Source organism: Anticarsia gemmatalis, chromosome 21 (assembly GCF_050436995.1).
Source record: "Anticarsia gemmatalis isolate Benzon Research Colony breed Stoneville strain chromosome 21, ilAntGemm2 primary, whole genome shotgun sequence".
In the NCBI taxonomy this organism is placed as follows: Eukaryota; Metazoa; Arthropoda; class Insecta; order Lepidoptera; family Erebidae; genus Anticarsia; species Anticarsia gemmatalis.
Window position 1 is genome coordinate 1,858,221 of NC_134765.1, and position 22,727 is coordinate 1,880,947.

General features: G+C 35.1%; 3 protein-coding genes across 3 annotated transcripts; 2 read left to right on the forward strand and 1 right to left on the reverse strand.

The window, feature by feature from the left end:
* Window positions 1-606: 606 nt before the first annotated feature.
* Window positions 607-11,981, reverse strand: LOC142982245 (cysteine-rich hydrophobic domain-containing protein 2). The gene is made up of 3 exons (XM_076128654.1): window positions 11,732-11,981; window positions 7,767-7,977; window positions 607-2,607 (listed from the first exon to the last, which is right to left on the reverse strand). The coding sequence occupies exons 1-3, from the start codon at window positions 11,848-11,850 to the stop codon at window positions 2,440-2,442; spliced, it is 498 nt and encodes a 165-aa protein (XP_075984769.1). The 5' UTR covers window positions 11,851-11,981; the 3' UTR covers window positions 607-2,439.
* Window positions 11,982-14,120: 2,139 nt separating this feature from the next.
* On the forward strand, window positions 14,121-14,732 carry LOC142982355 (uncharacterized). The gene has a single exon (XM_076128816.1). The coding sequence runs from the start codon at window positions 14,121-14,123 to the stop codon at window positions 14,730-14,732; it is 612 nt and encodes a 203-aa protein (XP_075984931.1).
* A 2,892-nt stretch (window positions 14,733-17,624) lies between these two features.
* Window positions 17,625-19,379, forward strand: LOC142982316 (larval cuticle protein A2B-like). Its single transcript, XM_076128758.1, has 3 exons — window positions 17,625-17,765; window positions 18,103-18,355; window positions 18,706-19,379. The coding sequence occupies exons 1-3, from the start codon at window positions 17,760-17,762 to the stop codon at window positions 18,909-18,911; spliced, it is 465 nt and encodes a 154-aa protein (XP_075984873.1). The 5' UTR covers window positions 17,625-17,759; the 3' UTR covers window positions 18,912-19,379.
* The last annotated feature ends 3,348 nt before the right edge of the window (window positions 19,380-22,727 follow it).

Consider the following 22,727-nt stretch of genomic DNA (forward strand, 5'->3'; position numbering starts at 1 on the left):
TAGAAAATGTACATATTTATACGTACACACATAGTTACAAGGAAGCAACATAAATTATATTTACTTATGTACTAATATAGTACTAGTCTTACCATAAGTGCGTTTTTACAAAGACATGAATAATTCATCTGGTTCATTATAAACCTGTATTACGGCGCAAAAGAGAATGCAACAACTAACTTGTGAGCTATATGGTTAGAAGATTAATTTCCGCTTCTTATAATGATTATAACTGAAGACATTTCATTTCCGCTGTATAACAAACGCATGCTGAATTGTTAAGTCATTTTTTATATTTAAAAGGTCATCTAGTTTTCGAGCACTTGAGGGATATGGCTGGATATTTATAATACGTACACGAGATGAAGTGTGTTAACTTCAATTTTATCATTTTGTAAATTAAAATGATCGTTAGGCCTACATACGATCGAATTAAGACTATACTGAGCTTTAAATTGGCCATAATCATGATATTATTGTGTACACATCTGACATATTACTAGGTACAGTCTCTAATATTATCCATTTTAAGATACGCCGACGACAGATACAATATATCAAGTCCCTGACTAATATGAATTACATATTGATAATAAAACACACGTAACATCATCACATGTAGTGAAGTTTATTATTTGAACAAAAATAATCTATAAGTTCTTAAAATATTTACAATTCCTTAAATTACAACTTACGGTCAACATACCCTGTTCGCTTTTCAACCGTTGCGTTCAAACAGTACATATAAGTCATATAACTAAAACTTTGTAGGTGGCAAGAGAACATTCCGAGCAAACTTCGACTTCAATGAAATATAAATACGGTTGATTTTACAATGACAGACCGGCCCTTCGAGATATTCTCATTCACAACATGTTGAAAAGAGAAGAGAGGGCGGGGTACCTAACGTTACGTAACATTATATAAGCTAATTGTCTAATAACACAGTCCCAAACATTTCCCTAGCATATATTTTAGAATCGTCTGCGGAAGATTCTAAACGTAAAACAAACTAATGACATTCAGGTACATAACATATATATAGCAATATAAGTATTTTTAAGTGATAGCAATGAATAGTCCGAATGGCAGAACAATTGCGATGATTAGAATGAATTGAGAGTATAATGACCAGTGACCTATTTCAATAAAGTTAGTTCAATAAAAATAACTGTGACACGGTTCCCTCGCGTGCAATATGAGTGCTGCATTTACAATTAGTTATAGTTTCTTCTTGATGTACGTATGTACTTGTTTTTTAATGTGTTCTCATTTAACTAGTAGTAAAGTCCACTTTTATTTTCAGACGCACAGACCATGTTAGTGTTGTGTAATACAATTGTGCAATACATCAAATAATGTAGTTTTTTTAGTACAATTATTATGTAAGGATTTTTAGTTTTATTTAAAAGCAGCTAATAAAATATAGCGCAGAACAATGAATTAATGAATTATTAACAATGAAGTAGCTTTATCGAAATAGGTCATCTATAAAAAATGAATAAATTCTGGTAAAAAAATTATAAAATAATCACAAACCATAATAAGGACATTTTTGGCAAAAACATATTTGTCGGGCGCTTAACTAAACATTTTAAATAGACATCGTGACATTCAGTGTATAAATTGAGAGCTGTATATAACTACATAAACTGGGAGACTAAACATTAATCTACTTTTATATAATTGAATACAAAGTACAATGTTAACATAAACGTTCAGATATGAATGTATCTGAAGTAATGTCTCACAATACATAGGAGAGTTCGTTTTGAACGTACAATCGTGTTCATTCGAGTTGCGACGCGTGCCACACAATCGCACGTTCAACAATATAACAAAGGTTACATGTCACTAGCAATAACCAATCCTCTATATTACTTATACAAGTATACATACTTAATACACAAGTATCGATAACATTAATTTTGCAGCTCCCGAAAGCTTTAGATCATTGTAAACTTCAAAAAATATATACACAATGCGATAACATTTGCAGTCTAAGCTTGCGATATTCATAACGCGACATCTATACACAAAAAGCATTAACAATACCACTTATTTGTCCATTTTAATATGTACCGTTTCATTATTTACAATAGCGAGATGCCTGCCGGCGTTGTTATTATGCGTCGTACGGCAAAATGCTCAAAAACCACTTAAATACAAGCAGAACTTAACGAAGGGTTGTAAGGGAGTGTTAAGATAAAGTTATAGAGGGTGTGTTTTGAGCGTTCGTCCGCAAGACTTGTTAAATTCTAATTATATCGAAATGGTGCACACTATGCGTGGTAACAATGTGTAAGGTGTACATTATTTAGATATAATCAGTATCTAGTGCTGCTTAGCTTACAGATTCATTGGCTTGGCCATGCAAGTTGTTACGAAGATGCAATGACGTAGATTATGATATATTTACAGTGGGTGTTGTGTGGGCGCCTAGTCGGGTCTGTATATGGGTATCTTAGGGATAAATTCTATGAGAAGAACGTATTCCATCATGGAGGAGGAGTCGCAGTGTTGCTTGGTGAGCCGCCAGCGCAGGCCCAGCTTGTTGTACAGTCGACTGTTCTCCCACTCCAACAGTTTGTTCAGAGAGTGTTGCGTCTGGAACATAATACATTAGACATTATTACCATGGTAAAAGCTATTAAATAATAAATAGTCAATAAACAAATATTGCATACATTTTGAATGAATACAAAAAAATTATATGTATCACATTTGTAAAAAAATATATTGATTAGACAAATAACAGGCTGCTAAACAGTCTTATTAGTATACAAGTGTTCAGTAGAAGTACAGCTACTAACATTTAATATATTGTGTAGTTTCTTAGTCTAATTGTTTAATCTACAATAAGTTAGTTTATAAATTAAAGACTTTAGTCGTCTAGTAGACAATTAAATAATTGGACGGCACTCTAGTAATTGTGTTTAAGACATCTGTGATCTGAAGACTTTAAAAGGACACCCATCCTCTTATGTAGTAATGTCTGGAACACAAAGATTATGACGTGTCCTTGGTACAATATAATAGGGGATATTGAGGTCAGATTCTTATAGACACTCTACATTATACGGCGATAGCCTCACAGGGTAGATATATCTATATTATTATATCCTAACATAATAACATTTAAGAAGTTTTGATAACTTTTTTGTTTGAACATGCTAATCTTTGAAATGACTGATCGAAAGCCCTGGAGCCCTATGGAGATTCCATAGGAGGAGGATATAATATATGGAGACTCCATAAATACGATAAAAATACAGACGCCAGCTATTGTAATTAATTACAGTTTTATGTAATAAAATAGCATTTATTTGTGAAATATTTGCGTCTACGACATAGCATAACCACAATCAATTAATTCTATGAAATAATGATTGCTTATATAAACAAATACAAGTGGTATAGCATTCAAATGTGAATAGTTGTAATTTTCCTGTTACGGGACTGATTTAATTCTATATACTTATGTATATTATATAAACTTGAACTAACATCGGTATCATATTATATTAGGTACATATACCTAGTACCTAAGAGTTATATCTTACTTAAGAGGATGTGCGTGTAGTAATAATGATATATTATGTGGTCGAATTGAACTAGATTGATTGATTTTGGTAATGGCTTTCCCCAAAACTGTGAAACAGGTATTGTTTGAACCAACCAACAAACAGTGGGACACAATTTTATTTTTTGTTTTAAAAACAATTTTTATTTTAAAATAAAGTCCGTTGCCGCGTCTGTCTGTTTACGATTAAATCAAAATCAATTTTACCAATAGATAGATTGATTTCTGAGGCATGTACTGTATAATTTATTAAAGTTATACTGGGCAAAGCCAGGACGGGCTGCTAGTTAAGTATAAAGCTATCATACAAGAGAAGATTATAAGGTAATCCATGCTCTTATTCCATCAGTGGACTTTGATTGACAGCCCGTAATATCCCCGGTATGATAATGTTATCATTGAGGAAAGTTTTGTTCTAACATAGAAATTATCAGTTCATTGCAAGTGAAAGTGGTGTTTACATCGTTACCTATATAATAAACTGATATGGTTTAATATTGTCTCGATTTAATAACGATATTAGACTTTCCTTGACTAGTAGCTAAGTGGTATAGGCATTTGTAGAGGGTTCGTATAATATGGTTCTAGCCCAAAGCTACAAGTAAATTTCACTACTTGGGTGTCTTTAAAATAATAATAATGACTTTTCGAAACTGTGTGTATTAATTATTATTTGTTTTATCACTAAAGGAAAACATCGTGCCTTACATGCCTGAGTTCTTTAACGGTTAAACAGTTCTTGAAACGAAACATAGGCTTATACTGGGTCAATAACTCATTTCAGAAGACCCTTGACCAGCTGTAGTACAGTAATGAATTCCTGCATTTGGGCCAGTAAAGTGGAAGGGTCTAACTCATCTCTCATATTCAATGCCGGTACTCATAAAAATGTTATTAATAATAATAAATTGTATCATCAGATTTGAAGATGAAAATAAGACCGCAAGATAAACAGGATAGGGTATTCAGAATATCTCGACAAGCTGAGAATAGCTAATGTTTTGACGTGGGACCGAGTGTGTTATGTCAGCTGTGGATTGTGTGATTGGCATGCGTGGATATAACAAATATCTTTGGATAAATCTCATACGGGTATCTGAATCCAAACTAAGCAGAGCTTGTACTATGGTAACTAGACAGACAGAAAACTGATAAATGTACTTCTATACTTCTAAATACATACACATAATAGATATACTACTGCCCATGTAAAAAGTTTCCCAGGGGTAAAGAGTAACATTTAAATTAATCCATTTACACAACTATCTGTTAACCAAATTTTATTAATTCCATTCAGTAGCTGTTATATGAAAGAGTAACAAATATAATACCCACTAAAACTTTCGAATTGATATTGATATATTGTTCTTGGGATTTACATCAAAACTCTTTTTCTAAACTTATTACAACCAAGGCTTGTCGTTAATCCTACTAATTATAAATGCGAAAATTTGTGAAAATGTATGTATGTATGGATGTTTGTTCTTTCACGCAAATACTACTGATTTAAACGGGAAGGGTTTCCACGCGGTAGAAGTCGCGGGCGGCCTCTAGTATGTGTATAAAAGAACATAATATACTAAGCCCTAAAAAACGCTTACACAGTCTGTCCGTGGGAACTAGAACTGGCAATAACTGACTAGACAGATCAGACAGTACGGCTATAGACGTGATAAGGCACAGTAGATATGATAGGAAGTCCCGTATTAATAAATACAGTTATCATCTTATCAGCACCGTATTGCAATTCGGCCAAGGTAATCTTTTAGTATATTTCAATACTCTGGCTAACTTTTGTTGGTCATTCGAGTCATTCAGTCATTCAGTCATTCGAGTAAAAAATATTTATCAGTATAAATACTGATAAATATTTTTTACTCGTCATGTTTTTTTCAAAAAAGCTATAAATGATAACAGATTTTATTACCTAACTATATCTGCTATTGATGAAAAATAGAAAGTTTGCTGCTGAACCGAATTTAATAAATTCTATCCCACAAAAACATTTCATGTTAAATGTTGCCAAGACGAGACCATATAGCTCGCACTGTCAAAAAGTAATCAGATCCCGTGTAGAGCCAAGTTTCTAACCCTACATGCCCAGACCTAAATCGATAAGCCCTAATTTCACACTCAAGTTACGGGGAAATTCTACAGCCATAGCTCGTACTGCGTTGTTCGTAGCGCGTAGCAGAGTTTTTACGCTATAATCTCGTAGGCGTGCAAACCTTGGACGTAACTGGCGAGTCTGGCCGCACGGAAAGAGTTTAGAAGATTGAATAGATTTTTAAGCTCAAGCCCATATGACGAATAGCAAAAAGTCCGTGCGGCCGACTCGCCAGTTACGTCCAAGGTTTGCACGCCTACGAGATTATAGCGTAAAAACTCTGCTACGCGCTACGAACAACGCAGTACGAGCTATGGCTGTAGAATTTCCCCGTAACTTGAGTGTGAAATTAGGGCTTATCGATTTAGGTCTGGGCATGTAGGGTTAGAAACTTGGCTCTACACGGGATCTGATTACTTTTTGACAGTGCGAGCTATATGGTCTCGTCTTGGCAACATTTAACATGAAATGTTTTTGTGGGATTTCATTTCTTTTTGTAGGTTGCTTATGATAGAAAGATAAAATGAGCGACAAATACAAGTATTTTTTTGTCGCTCATTTTTTCTTTCTTTTTTTGGGGTATATTTCTTGTGCATCTGAGATGCCTTTTTTTATATAATATTCCGAAAATTTTTCATTCAACGAGACAACCGTCAACGACGTCTGCCCTCGCGCGTCTGCCCGCGTTCGGGTGCCGCGCTCGCTGACGGGCCGATTATTTTTAGCTACTGCGCGGGGACGAGGGGGCAGGCGGCGGGCGTTGGCGCATACTATACTTACGATGCTTATGTTCAAAAGTATAGGTTGATTAATAATAAACACTTACCGAAGTGAAGTGTAGTAATATTATTCATATCTAAGTACTTATGGGTAGGATAATGTTTTGATTTGATGAAAAGTTTGTGTTCTATGTACTTGTGTATAATTTTCAGATCTCAAGCAGGAAATAGGGAATTAAGTTTCCCTATTTCAGATTTTTACCCCTCCGCGACCGCATTCAGACCTCTAGCGTCAAAAGTTGCGGAAGTCTCGAACAAACTTTCACCCCTTAGTTTAAGGGGTTGGGGGGTAAAAGTTCCAAGTTTTAGGATTTTTTTGTTGTTTGGGTACTAATACTAGCTTACATACCAAATTTCAGTTTTCTAGGACTTCAGGAAGTACCTTAAGAATTTTGTTGATCATCAGTGAGTGAGTGACGAAATCGGGGTATTTTAGATATCAATAAAATCTAAAGTATAAGAGCTATGCAATTGAAACTTTAGAGGTTTATTAAGTCTACCACTGACATTATATCCTGAAAATTTTGTTTATCTGGTATAACCCAAACTCAAGTTATGAAGGTTCAAAAATACGACGAAGCGCTTCGAGAAAAGGTAGGTAGTGCCCTTGCGCTTGCGCTTCGCTTGGCTCGTCTTGGCGGGGGCACTACCGTGCCCCCAGATCCGAAAATTTATTAAATTCGGCACAGCAGTCATATTTTTAAGAGAAGTCCCTTTTTAGCTTGCCAAATTATATATTCCTTATTCGCCTGTTTATATTTTATGGAGAAGTAATCCTGGCAATAAATCGAGCTCAATAGAATTTCTATTGTTAGTGACAAACATGTAGGCATGCACTCATTGTCTTTCCTCTATGTATGTGAACTTTATGGTATGCATATTTTAAAGCATTCTTCACAGAATACTACTCCAGTAACATGTACAACAAATACTAATATTTGCCTAGGTAATGCATAGATATTTCGATTTATTGAAGACAAATATTTTTTCCGCGTAGAAACTAAAGTCATATACATGGACGTTTTTAATTTGATTGCCAAATCTTAACTCCAGTTAGCCAAGCATAATAGAATAACGGCCTAATATTCTCCTACCGATAGGAGATTCCTGCTCATATTTAACTTCGAAAAGACATTCGTTGTTGGTTAGGTTTTAAACCTTACACCACTTACGTGGGAACTTGGTTAAACTATTACTATTTGTATGCAATTTTAGAAAAGAACACATCTCATTACAAATCAATAAGACATCCGCCCTTTTTAAAATAGAATATTAATTTGATTTATCAGATACATACCCTTTTACTAAGACATATAACAGGCCAGAGCGAGCAGCCGAGCGTGCAGCAGCAGCACACGCAGCCGCAGAAGAGCCACTTGACGTTGACGGGCAGCGTCTTCTTGAGCACGCTGTTGATGCGCGCCACCGTCGCCTGGTACTCCTCGGGCGCCACGCGCGACTGCAGCCCCGACGGGAACTCGCCGTTGAAACGGTTGCTCAGACCGAAACTGAAAACAGTTGTTAGGTTTGCTGTAGATTTTTGAGATTAAGGAAGATTTATATTGAGATACAAATATTTTACGAAAATAAATAGAGGATGTCTTATTATATAAATTTAACTTATTAATGTCCCACTGCTGGGCAAGCGTCTCTTCCCGTAATGACGGAGGGGTTAGGCCTTGAGTCCACCACGCTGGCCAAGTGCGAGTTTGCATGCCCTCAATAAATGTATTAAACAAATTTTAGGCATGCAAGGTCTCCTCACGATGTTTTCCTTCACCGTCGGAACAAGTGATAATTATTTTAATACACACATAACTTTGAAAAGTCATTGGTGTATTGTTTCGGGTTCGAACCTGCAACCACTTGCGTGGGAGGTACCAACTTATATCACTCGGCTATCACTGCTTTTACTAAAATTGAATAAATAGATCAAATTGGTGATGACCATCAAACGGTTTACCATATAGTTTAACATTGGTATTAGCTAAGATCTGTTATGTACGTTAGGAAAGTAATATGTCATGGGTCATAGCAAGTGGTGCTGTTTAATCCTTACCCCTACCCCTATGGGAACAAACTGTGATATTAAATATTAGAGTTTATAGACACTTGCTTGGTCAACTTGTATTTTCTTCTAAAACATAAAGCAGGTGCATAATTTAAACCAACTAGGTAATAATATGATATTTTTAGTAGCCAGTATTCAGAATAAACTTCTGGAAATAGAGAATATTTTCATCACATTCTGTAGTGCATGCCAAAACTAAATTAGTACCATAGTGGTGTTGATATATTTATACAAAACAAAGATTTATAGCTTGACATATTATTACCCAAATGTTGTGACAGAAATATTTAATTTATGAGTAAAAGTACTCAACATTGCAATGAAATAAATTTGATAAATAAACACTATGATCTTGACTGCCTTTGCAAAAATCGTAAATAATGAGAAGCATGTGACCTTTGAAAACTATATTAAATAAAAACTATATTGGTATTATTTAGATTCATCAAACAGCCACACACCAACTAATGTCTTGGAAAAGCTTAGTCTAAGCCTTCAAACTCTTTATAAAATATGGTTGAATTTTAGTGAAAACCTGGGCAACATAAATCCCTTTATATTATTTCCATACATTATTACACTATCTTGTAATGATTTTTCGTAAACTTGATAGGTAGACACAAAAGAACCTCAATCAATCCAAATTCAAATTTGAAAAGGTCTATGACCTATACAGGGAAATTAATTTTTAACATGATATTTTGAGCCTGACATTACATATACATACATGTATTAAGGATAAAAACATAACACTTAACCAGCAGAAATATCTCAGCAGATAACAGTGTAGAATTGCCTCTCATTTGAAGAATGAATACAAGTTAATCAAGCTCTATTCACTCACTCATATTGTCTGAAATAATCACACATGTTACTGTGTTATTGAACAAATAAATTATACACTGTAGTATACCATTACATATAATAAATTCTATTCTTAATGGATTTGGATATAATCATGTCTAATCAGAAATCTTGGGGTTTTCTGATCATTTTGTATAAGTCATGTCTACATACCTAGTTAAAAATTTCAAAAGAATCCTAATGACATGTACTAGTGTTAGTCCAGGTTTCTACCTACAACCTTATTTTAATTTTGAAGGATATGTTTCTACCTAGAATACAAATAGTAGCAGGTATATACATATACAGCACAGCTGTGAAAGCATAGGAGACTGAATTACTACTCTTTTTATTTTGTTAGTAATGATTGTGTAGAATCTGTAGCTATAATGGTACACATATATAGCAAATAAGCTTTAATTTTTAGTACTGGTACTACTAGCCAATGTCATCCCACTGATGGACAAAGGCAACTGAACACTATTTATGGATTATAAATTAGTCTGTAATGTTAAAAATCAGTTTTAACAATTGAACTACATTGCATGTACATGTAAACAGCAATAATATACTAAGTCTATATAAATGTCTCATCTGTGGATATAAAATATAGCACAAAATTGTACATAACATAAAAACAAGAGTATGCACTGTTGAATCAAAGATAACAAGTGTATTGACACTGCAATAAAATAATGATGAAAGTAATTTGTGCAGTGACTCACATTAAGTGCTAGATTCTGATATCAGATTTAATGCATTGATAATGCTAGTACCAAGATATAAAGTAACACTGCTATGTGTGTATGAATAGACATGTTTTGAATGAAGAGGTGTGTCTAGAAATGCCTGTTAATTTTTACTATCTATGTATACAATAAATAAGGCTTATTCACATATTTTCTAAGACATATTCTCAGTGAATACTGACTATTAGAAATTTATACTTGAAGCATAAAATAAACTTGTCTCCAAGCCGCACTTAGCCAGAACTACTTGGTGAACTTCTAGATCTAACCCTTCCCTTGTTCAGAATGATATCTTTACCTTTTGTTAAAAGATGGTATTCTTTGGTGTTTCCACTATCATAGACAGCACAGATCATCTATTATTTTACCAAACACTGCAGTATATGTAAACTTAAGTACCTTTTACGTATGAAACTGTCTTGATTATATATAAAATGCCTGGAGATTATTCTCTTGAACTACTAAATACAACATATCTTTTACAATGAAACATGTTAGTTTTTAGTGACTTGCAGGTAAGACCTGCAAATCACTAAACACGAATATAACTGCAGGACAGAGCTAATCTAAGACAAATTCACTTGCAACTTACAAACACAATGTTGACAAAGGAGGTACTTAAATAAGTAATGATGTTCTTTATCTGCATACATGTTCTTTGTTGTTGGCTCAAAACTGACTCATCGGTGCCTCTTTTATAAGTACAACAATAATTTTTTCTACCTTTTCAGTAAATTGTGTAAAATTATAAAATAAATTGTCCTACAGCTGGGCAAGGGTTTCCCGTTATGAGGGAGGGTTTAGGCCTTGAGTTCACCATGCTAGCCAACTGGGTGTTTTGGACTTTGTATACATTCAAGAACTGCTCTAAAATCTCTCTGGTATGCAAGGTTGTTTTTTTTATTTGTTGCATGCTTAGATAGAAAGCATTTTAATTGTTTACTAGTATGTTTAAAGTCTGTGGCTGTCGGGCATTGTGATTTGCATTAGAATGAATGATAATTAGAATTATTTAACACAAATAATTTCTAATTTGTTTTTAATCATACAATTAAGTGATAGTCTAGTACTTCAATGCCACTAAACAATTGTTATTAAGTTAACTAGCTGTACAAGTTTATTGTTGTAATGAGGTCATGGTTTAAACATTTATTTTTTTACATTTTTAATTATCTAGAACAGCATTATTCAAATTTCAGAATTCTCTCAGATTAATTGATGCTTGCAAAGCTTGGGAAATTAGCATTACATATATATTTAATAGAAAATAATCTTGAGTATTTAGTGTGAGTTAATAAAACATAAAAGTTAAATTATGTTTGTTGTGAACTCTGCAATGCAGCAATAGTAGCAGAACATGTCAAAATGTGTCCGAGTCATGTTTACATCAGCTTAATGCAAAGTTAATTGAAATTTGGCGCCTGGTCAATATTATGCATAAAGAAATAGTCTCTCAATGCCACTGGGTGAATGACAAAGAATCAAGAATAACTTTTTACAATACCGTTTCACACACTGGCAGGCGTGGTAGTCGCGTTACAGGATGATGATGAACGATCAGCTGATGTTAATAAACAGAGGCTACAAAGGAAAGCTTACACTGTCATGTTACCAGCTCCACGAACGACGATCGGATCAGGCACTAGCGTCACATGTGTCTCTTCTATATTCTCCTCAATTTCCGTCTCGTCAGGATATATCGCATCAAAGTCTGCCATTGTACTTATTACTAGTTAAAAAATCAATTCCGTATATTATAAATACATAACAAAGCACAGTGTTTGCTGGATTTTACACATTCATGAAAAAAAGAATACAGAAAGTCAAAAGTGACGTTTGCTTTCATAAACAGAAATACTTGGTGTTGCTGTTTACAAATTTGAAAGATTTATTTTTATGTAATTTCTGAACGGAACGTTTACATTTTATAAAATTCCTATTGATTGTCCAGAGGATCGTTGTGAACATTAAAACCAACTTATACAATTTATTTATTTGTGGATTATTTGATAACTATATACTGTGTCATTGTTTACACACCTTTTTTTATTCGGGCCTGTCTTTAGACCTGTTTTTTACTTGATAACATTGAAATTGTGTATGGAGGGTGCGAAAGGAAGTGGTTTTATAAGAATCTACTAGATGGCAATTAACAAAATAAAATATAGTGTTTACATAACGAAAAAAAACAAACAAAAATTAAACGTACCTAACTGCTACTGCTTCAATTAAGAAATTTAAAATAAGAAGACAAACAATAGATGGAGTTGCGAGTCGCGGATTATCGGTATTTAAAACAACATTGTCGTCGTAGCCTAGCAACCGCGGATATTTTCGACCATCGGTTGTGGTTCTCTTTCTTACATATACGCACATCTCTTTTTTTCTTTGTTGCATATGGGTAGTATGTATACGCCATTTAACTTTCTGTGTCGGAAGTTGACGTACATCGTACGGTATCATTGTAGGTACAGTCGATTACAGAATACGTGATTTTTTTTCTTGTAGAATACAAAAGTACATGGTATCTTTTCGCTGATTATTATTGTATTACTAAACAAACATGTTTGTTTAGCAGTTCTATTTAATTACATAGAGTGAGAAATCGAAGTCTTTTACTTGGGCAACTCTAACAAAAAATATTCGCAACTTGACTCATGCAAGGGTATAATTTTCGGAAATCAAAACAATCTAATAGCAAAATTAAACAAAGGTAAGTAGTATTACAAATAAAAAGCTAATAATAAACACAAAGAATCTCACGACATGATTGTACATCACCGGAATGAAAAGAGATGTGCGTATAAGTAAGAGAGAGAACTAATGTTTGGCGGCGGTCTCCGCTCTCTTTGCCCCTTGTCTACGTCGCAAATATCTATGTTTCTCTTTCTGCGCAACGCGGTGGAGTAATGTCGCTATATTCAGAAACAAAAAGTTAAATGACGCGTACAATAATACGGATTTATTTTAGTCGGTCGTTGACGAACAACATTTTGAGACGCGCGTGTTGGTACAGTTGAGATTGTTTTGTTAGTGTTAGTGTTAGGTATCGTGAATTTTATTGAAAGTTTATTATACCCTATTGTGTTGTTCAGAAGTTAGGTTAGAATTTCAGTTCGTGTAAGTGTAACAGGGTACTATGACAATTCAGTAAGTAAATTGGTAAAAGATACGGATTAAACATAATTCTATTAAGATGTCACGAAGAAACGTTGTTCTAAAAAAGCAGGCGAGGAATATAATTACTGGCGTGCATACATTTTTTACTCAAGAAGATTTGGAAGGTGTCAAGGGTTTAAAGAGAATTCAGCAAAGAACTGCTCAAGCAACCGGAGTGTCATTAGGAACTGTTCAGAACATAATTCGGGAGTCTAAAAAGTCGGCGTTGGCGCCAGAATTTCGAACTCCCGGCAAAAAGCGATGCAGAAGTGGCAGGGTCACCGATCTGAGCAACTTTGAACAAGGTGTCCTTAAAAGATACATACATAATTATCATGTTACAAACAAACAATTACCCACCATTAGTAAATTGCGATTGAAATTGCGGGAGGACATCAATTTCCAGGGTTCCTGTACCAGTTTGAGACGAGTAATCAAAAATCTAGGATTTCTTTGGAGGAAAACCGACACTAAGCGAAAACTTTTAATCGAGAAACATGATATTCGCTTTAAACGCATCGAGTACTTGGATTCGTTGATGAAATATCGCCAAGAAGGCAGGCCAATAGTTTACACAGACGAGTCCTATGTATTTGCTACGCATATTATTCGGTCAGATGATCCTAGCAAGAAACAAATAGGGAGGGGTCCACGGTTAATTGTTTTGCACGCAGGGCGAGACTGTGGTTTTCTACCCGGTGCCGTACTAATGACCAAATCCAATACAAGGTCGGGAGGAGACTTGAATGACGAATTGAGTAGTACCGTTTACGAAACTTGGATTAAATATTATTTGATTCCAAACCTGCCACCCAATTCAGTTGTCGTCATGGACAATGCCGCGTATCACAACAAGTTACTGAACTCTGCACCAACATCAAATTCCAAGAAGAGTGATATGATCGCGTGGTTGAAGGCTAAAGGAATAGAGTTCGATTCGTCTATGTTAACACCATCTTTATATGAACTTGTTTGTCAGCATAAAGATCAAAGTAGAGAGTATAGTATTGACAAAATGTTGTCTGATGCGGGACATGCAACGCTTAGGTTGCCGCCTTATCACCCAGACCTCAATCCCATGGAACTGGCATGGGCTTCGATAAAAGCGCATGTCGCTAAGCAAACCACGCCTATGGTTGTAGAGCGTCTAATAGAACTGGTGGAAGAGAAATTGGCCTTAATGAGTGAAACAGAGTGGGCGGAACTGTGCGAGAAAGTGAAGCAGGTGGAGAATGAGTACATTGATTCTGACAGTATAATAGACCAACTAACGGAGACGTATACAATATGTGACAGTGATGCAGGCTCCGATTCTGAGAGTCAAAGTGAATCAGAAGCAGCTGATACGAATTCGGACAGTGATAGTTCTATGGATATAGTGGTTGATAGTAGTGATAATTCTGACGTAGAAGTTATGCGACCAGCAGAGGATGTCGTCTAAATAACTTATTCATTGTTTTAATAAATGCTTCCTTATTTATTCTGTGTGCTTTATTTTACATCTAGTTTGCTATATACTCCATAGTAGGTAGCTTTATGCACAGTGAAAAATCCTTACAGATGCCCGAATTTCGTAAGAGGAAAATGTTAGGCTTTGCAGTGTATGAACTGAAAGACCTCGCCGATAGCTGACCATGTTGTGCATGGTATATTATGGCTCTGGGGTCTTAAAAAAGTCCAGTGCCCCTTTGCACCCTGACTCATTGGAGCTCCACGTGGAAAAGTCTTTGAAACATCGTTAGTTTGATATTTTGGCTGATACTTAGGGACAACTTTAGCTAGTAAATGCTACTATAAGATACATAGCGAAATTTTGTCACACAAATACAATTTTAAATTGTATACTACTGTTGTAACTGCTGTTCCAGTGCCGTTATAGTCATAGCCTAGCATAAGTCATAACAAAAGTAATAAATACCTATATGTAATTAATACACTAAAGCTTAATAGTGGCATAGGTGGCGCTGGTATCGCGTTTCTAGTTATGTATATTCTGCCTCATGTAATGTTGGTAAATGATCACGAAACTTCAATATAATATTTTATTATTTATCATCACAAATCAAAAGTTACGTTACAAAAAATAATTTCACGAATGCAAAGAGGCGACTCTTGAGGTAAGAGTAGAAGCTTACTTGAAAATGCCAATAGATGGCATTGTGTGTAGACAACATATTTTGAGAATCTTGATGATGTTTTGATTTGACATAATACACTGGCTAATTTTCGTATATTGTTATGTATGAATTCTTCCATTTATAACTTATTCTTATGCTCGACATAAAATTCAAAGGTCTACTTTAGAGTAGGCTATTACGACCGCAGAAATTTCTTCAAGAAACCCTCGTTTAAGGTTTCTAAGTCAGTTCACAGTCACACTACACGAATTGTTGCTCGTCTCTTCTAACATCGGCCAAACTTTACAATTACTGTATTTAAATTTTGCTCTATTTTTAATACTCAATTACACGATGTAACAACTGGACTGTTTTACACTGCAGCAAAAGTTTAAACGCCTGAGCAGAAAGATGCAGCAATAGTCCTTACCGTCATGTGTCGGTAGCCAAATAAAAATCTGTTAAAGACATTTTATTAACAACTAGCTGACCCGCGCAACTTCGCTTGCGTCACATACGAGACGATGGGTCATTATTTTCCCCGCTTTTGTAACATTTTTAATTCGTACTCTGCTCCTATTGGTCGTAGCGTGATGATATATAGCCTATAACCTTCCTCGATAAATGGGCTATCTAACACTGAAAGAATTTTCCAAATCGAGATTTTCCTGAGATTAGCGCGTTCAAACAAACAAACAAACAAACTCTTCAGCTTTATAATATTACTATAGTTTGCATGATAAAAGCTTAGATGTATCTTACGACAATTTTATCTAGATCCGGCGGTCCTGTATGACATAGATGTATGGATGTGAATGAGGCAAGGGAAGTTTGTAAGAATCATACTAAGTGGCGTTCTTTGGTCTCTGCCAACCCATATGGGAAAAACAAAAAAATTTTTGAGGCGCTTATAGCCAGTGGCGCTCACCGGTCGGTAAACTGTGTGTAATGCAAACCTTGGCGCGGTCATTCCATAGATGGGTAACCATGCACTGACCGCATAGTGGTATTTGAAATTTTAAAAAGCGGTCCCGTTTGTCGCCAATTAGGATAACAGTCATTAAGCCATGTCAAAGGCCCTTCGGGCGGGCGCGCGTTTCATTGCTTTTACCCTTGGTTGACCATTAGCCATACAATAGAATAGAATAGATTACGTATTTAACTGGATCCTATAAGTGACCCACATAAAAACGATCTTTAGCACATAAAAGTGATTTGTAATTCATAATACGAGATACAAAGGCGATACACCGGCGAGACATAGATTGATTGTAAGTACATACAAGGCCCGGCCATTATGAATTATTATTATCACGGCACTCTCGTGTGACCACTATCACATATGCACTTTGATAACGTGCAGCTGTGACCCAAAAACTAAACTTCTTGTTATACTGCCTCCTTGCATACTTGTGCCCTTAACTTACGAAACAATTACTAAGAGGAGAAGGCATTTTCACGTCGTTTATCATATTGTATGAATGTCACATATCTTGAAATAATTAATGGTACTGTAAATGGGTTCAGGTATTTTAATAGTTTGTAAGTTGAGATTTAAGAGGTGGGTGGTCTTTGGTTTACAAGATACCCTCTGACTCATTATTCATCATGCTACCACTGAATTCTCTAATTTGGACGATTAAGGTGGTGACAAAAACCAAACTCATTTACATATGTTAGTGTATCATACGTTTAAAAATGGTGACAAAAAAAAACAACCAAATGAACATTTGTACTGAATTGTTTATAAGATAAAAGTATAGCGGTTTTCTCATATAGGTCTTATAAATATAAATTACTAAAGTGTTAAAGGTATGTTCTATGAAGCTCCACATATGCAACTCCTGAAACAGCATCTCAGCAGTAAGAAAGTCCAGCACATTTTGTCAAGCTGTCACATTTTGTCTATGTAAATGAAAACGAATCACTAAAATGGCATAACTAGATTATTCATTTTTAATATATTTGTGACTGTCGGCGCAAGGTTCATTGGGATCGATGAGATCAGACTTTCCACGGGAATGGAATGAACGGGACTGTACTATATACCCGGACGAAGTCGCGCCAGTCGACTAATAGAAAATAAATGGTGAAATGATTCAAAATGTTGTCCCACGACGCGTAAAATTATTTCGGTCATCTATGTCACTATATTAGATAGAAATTTAAATGTATTATTAGAGTAACCGGTATTGTAAAGGGTCTAGGGTCGGCCGTGACAGTTGTATATTTTTCTAAACGGGTGCATGAGCGTGTGCAAGTCATGCGCATGCGTATAAAAGCGTCGCGAGCGCACCCCCCAGTGTTCACAGCGAGTCACAGCCACCGAGGGTACTCACGAGTCACGCAACATGAAGGTATGGGAATATATTCTGTTCTAAGATAACCTTGATTATAAGACTACTTTAAAAAATCTAAATTTAAATGTAAATCCATACGATACACGACGTCGTTAGCAAGAAAAAGCTGCTTTTGAAAAGTTTTCAGGTACTAAAACTTTCGTGAGACACTGAAAGTTCTTTACTTATATAATAAAATATATTATGAACTATAATATGAATAACTTAAAAGAAAATGTTGTAAAAAGAGTAAGGCCTCAGAAACTCAGGGTACTTGGTTTCTCTTACAGCGCACACGTATATTACTTATGCTGAAAATGGGAGCACTGTTTTAAATTCTATTCCTTTTAAACAGGTCATAATCGTAGCAGCTATCCTGGCGGTGTGCAAAGGAGCGGCTGGTGGCGTAGTGCCCGTGGCTGCACCTTACGCCTACGCCCGTCCCCTGGGCTATGCGGCCCCAGTGGCGGTCGCTCGGCCAGCATTCGCACACTCCATCGCGGCTCCCATCGCCGTCGGTGCCGTGGCTAAGGTTGCCGCACCCGTCGAAGAATACGACCCTAACCCGCAGTACTCCTTCGCTTATGACATTCAAGATGCTATTACTGGTATGTTTTTTACTTTCTTAATTATATGAATGCTATAGCCCTACTTTCGTTCTTTGGAAAGACGTTTCGTGCTTAACGTAGGATATTATCGTTAATGACTTTTCTTTTATTAATTATTAATTATGGTCTGAAATGATTCGGTTTTGGTAGGATCGGAAAAGATCCTATGAAGAACATTATTGTAACCAACAATTATGTAGGTAGTTGCAGCAGAGGTATGTCAAAATTAACCATTTCGGTAACCTAACTGTACTTGCAATTGATAATCTTTATTTTATTAAAGCTTCTTGCGAACTTTAAAAATACGTAAAAATCTTCAGCCCTCCTAACAAATTATGTTTTATTAACAGGTGACTCAAAGAACCAACAAGAATCCCGTAACGGGGACGTAGTTCAAGGTTCCTACTCTCTGGTAGAACCTGACGGTACCCGTCGTATTGTGGAGTACACCGCGGACCCTCACAACGGCTTCAACGCGGTCGTGCACAAGGAGGCTGTTGGCGCCGCCGTTGTAAAGGCAGTCGCCGCTCCCGTCGCACACGCGTACATCCACTAGTCCTATCTATACAACCGCGGGACTACATAGATCTAGAAAAACACTTACTTTTTTATACAACTAGTAAAATAAAAAGCTTGATAGTCAAAGATACAAACATCTACTTTTCATACACTATCAAGAAAAGCTAAGTTTAAAATAAAGCATCTTAACTATCAAAGATACTCTGACTATCAGATTAACACCTGACTATCAATAAAATACTATCACATATGGTTTGAATGACGTAACAGCAAAATGAACCGCATTTATTATTTGCAATATCGCGTTGGTTACAGCTGTCTTTCATACATTACGTCCATTTTGATTACCATCTTAACAACATGATTTACTTAGAGTGATCAACCTAGATCCGTGTGTCTCGCACACGCTCGCAGTGACCTGAACCCTATTACATTAATGTTTAAGCTATTGTAGTGTATTGTTATTTGATGTGTTAAAGCTGAGGTAATAAATATGAGGAATCGATGAATTTGTTTCAATTTTCATTAACTATAAGTATCAAATAGCTACTTATTTATATTATAATTACTTGCTTATATAATATGGGGATTAACGTGGTTATACAACTATTTTACCTTGATTTACAAGTAAGGCTTCAGTGCTAGACGCAGAGACCTCGGAGTCATTCCTGTCATTTCAGATTTAAGATAATCTACTCAAAAGTCTAAAAGCTATTTAAATATCTTAATTTACTTCCCAGACTTTGATATATGTTTTTGTATATTTTTTTCAAAACTGTAATTCATTACTCTGGCCAGAAGTTTGATAAACTTAAGTTTACCATATAGCAAGATAGCACGATTTAAATCAAATCAAATCATTTATTTAAAAAAAAAAATAGTTTCATTATTATCATGATGAGTCAGCCAGTGATATTTCGCATTAACACTTACCATATAGATAGGTAATAATGTGTGAAATACAGGTCAGTTAATACAAGTAAATGGTGTACTATTATGGTAGTTTACGACTGTACGAGCAGTGAACCAGTTGTATGCGTAAAATAATGGCGTATGTGAATGTGTGTCAACCGCGCCCGGCTATTATCTGCGCGGGCGCATGGCGCGCACGCGTCGTTCACGACACGTTTGAGTACTTTATGTGACGGGCTTTAAGCCATTGGAGCTAGGAGCATAACTATATAACTTGTCACTATCTTCTGTTTTTGATCTATGCACTTACACTATTAAAAAATATTCTACGTGGCGGATCAATACTTGATAAAGATCCATGGCTTAGTAGCTTCCTGATTCAAAGCTAATCCTAGTGCATTGCAGTGAAACACTTGCAACTTTGACTTATGTTATGATTAAAAACTATCATAGTTATGTTCAGAAGTGTGCCGCAACACAAGAGCAATTCATAGTGCTGAAGTTGTCTTTAAAAAAAGTATGGTAATAAACAATGACAGTGGCAAAACACAGAATATGTTTGGAGTAAAGAAATAAGAGAAACAATTAGTATTTTCTGTAATGCTCCTATGGCTTGAAACTTGCAATGTATGCGACTACGTCACTCAGGTGTTTCCTAATCTAGACCGGTGTTCAAAATTTGCTAGTGACCTGTCTAAAGACTGGTTCTAATAAATGTCACAAACACTCGGTCTAAGTATCAATTATCAAGGTCCAATACAACCGACCTTTCTTCTACTGTCGCTAAAATGCATTGCTAATACACTTGCCTCTTTTATTCAGGACTAGACGAATTCAAGGCAATTTGTAAAAAATATTTAATATTTTATGAAGTTAATTCGCAAATATAACAATAGGTAATAAATTGTTACTAGTTATTATGATGTGTGTGAGAAAAAACTAGTCATTATATTTTTTATAAAAGTCGTAATAAATAGTTATGCATATTTTTTTTTTTTAGGTCTCTGTTATTGACGGATTACCGGCAATTGGCAAAGACAAGTAATGTAATCATGCGTTAATGAGGTTCTTCGATGTATAATGATGTACCACATACATTTTCGTATATAGTAATTAATACTGTTTTATTATGTTATTATTTATTTTAATATTATTGTCATTCTATTTCGAATATTTAGGTTCCAGTAAGTAAAATCTTTGCTAAATATTTGCAACTGAGCGCGTCGATGTTTTTTATTACAGGAAGAGCAGTGATAGCCGAGTGGTATAAGTTGACACCTCCCACGCAAGTGGTCGCAGGTTCGAACCCAAGGCAACACACCAATGACTTTTCGAAGTTATGTGTGTATTAGAAATAATTGTCACAATGCTCCAACGGTGAAGGAAAACATCGTGAGGAAACCTTGCATGCCTAAAAATTTGTTTAATACATTTATTGAGGGCATGCAAAGTCCCCAACCCGCACTTGGCCAGCGTGGTGGACTCAAGGCCTAACCCCTCCCTCATTACGGGAGGAGACCCTTGCCCAGCAGTGGGACAGTAATGGGTTAAATTTATTTATGTTTTCAAAATAACTTCCAGAATGGGTGATACCCTTGAAGCGGATTTCAACGAATTATGCCATTACCTGCGATGACTAACACTTACTTATTGTTAAACGGTAAATGTAAGAAAAATGCTCATTTAATGTTAATTCTATTTAGTTGTGATTCATATAAATATGGTAATTTGACTACAAAACCGTTGTGTAATTGTTACAAAATATTAAAATTTAAACTCGTATGAAATTAAATGTACAACTAGAATTGCGGATGTATACTGCGCATACAAAATAGTGGCGAATTATATAAGAAATATTTAATTGTGTAGATAAATGTTTAAATTAAATTAAAAAAGTTATAAGATTTTATTCATAAAAGCAGTACCGAATGCAAGCTAAGTTAGAAACAGCGAAAACTAAAAATACAGTTATTATATTTATTTCATAGTTGCATATCATGAACAATTTTTCGATTTTATCTCACTAATATTCTATAAGCTTAAATTACATTCCGGTGCCAGTTATACTATAACTTCGTATGAATATTAAAACTTCAATTTATTTTAAGTTGATCTAACTTGACTTTTCATTTCCTGATTGTTACAAGATAGCATCGCTATTATATTCGTGAAATATATTAGTATATAGTAGATATAATATATTTCTCGACATGAGTTGGTCTGCATTAATTTGGACGTTACATGTTTAAAATAAGTCAGCCGTTAGCTTTAAATAAACATTCGACTAAAAAGATGAGAGATATTTTCAACAACAATAACTTTTCTTTATTAAGAAAATCATAATAAAACATTTATCGAAGTGACAAATCAATACATTTCTAAAGCTACACTAAAAATCCTTGTGCGGCAGTGACACATTGCAATTAAAATAATGGCATGGTCAATCACAAACATACATACATACATACATACATACAAACATACATACATATATACGTACTATAGTGCGTTTGTATGTCTGTATGTTGCATTGAAACTGGTAATGAAATACATACACGTCTAGTTTATATAATATTGTCGCAGACTCATTGTCTGTAGACCTAATTTTGAATGCATACCAAAGCTTGTAAGGAACACAACTGTAGCATTGAGACATATTTTACTTGAAAAGGTTACGGAACTTAGTTAAGACTTTATTGAAGTAGTAGTAGGAGACTATATGTATGTATGTAAGTAAGTACAAAGTCAGATTAATATTAGTTTGAGGTTATCTGAGGGGCTATCAGTGCTATCACGTATCTCAGTTGACAGCTATTTGAAAGCCTACTATTGTATACATTGTTTTGTCCCTTACATTGTAGTGATTAACACGTTACATCAAAGCAGCAATGTATTGGATAGTGACCATCAATTTGACGTAAACTAGCTGACAACTGAGATA

What these genes read in the sequence shown, in the direction of transcription:
- LOC142982355 (XM_076128816.1), top strand. Translation starts at nt 14,121, where the DNA reads ATGGACAATGCCGCGTATCACAACAAGTTACTGAACTCTGCACCAACA.
- LOC142982316 (XM_076128758.1), top strand. An exon ending in CATTCAAGATGCTATTACTG is followed by an intron (nt 18,356 to 18,705) that starts GTATGTTTTTTA and finishes TTTTATTAACAG; the next exon opens with GTGACTCAAAGAACCAACAA.
- LOC142982245 (XM_076128654.1), bottom strand. Translation starts at nt 11,850, where the DNA reads ATGGCAGACTTTGATGCGATATATCCTGACGAGACGGAAATTGAGGAG. An exon ending in GGAGCTGGTAACATGACAGT is followed by an intron (nt 7,978 to 11,731) that starts GTAAGCTTTCCT and finishes AACTGTTTTCAG; the next exon opens with TTTCGGTCTGAGCAACCGTT. An exon ending in TTATATGTCTTAGTAAAAGG is followed by an intron (nt 2,608 to 7,766) that starts GTATGTATCTGA and finishes ATTATGTTCCAG; the next exon opens with ACGCAACACTCTCTGAACAA.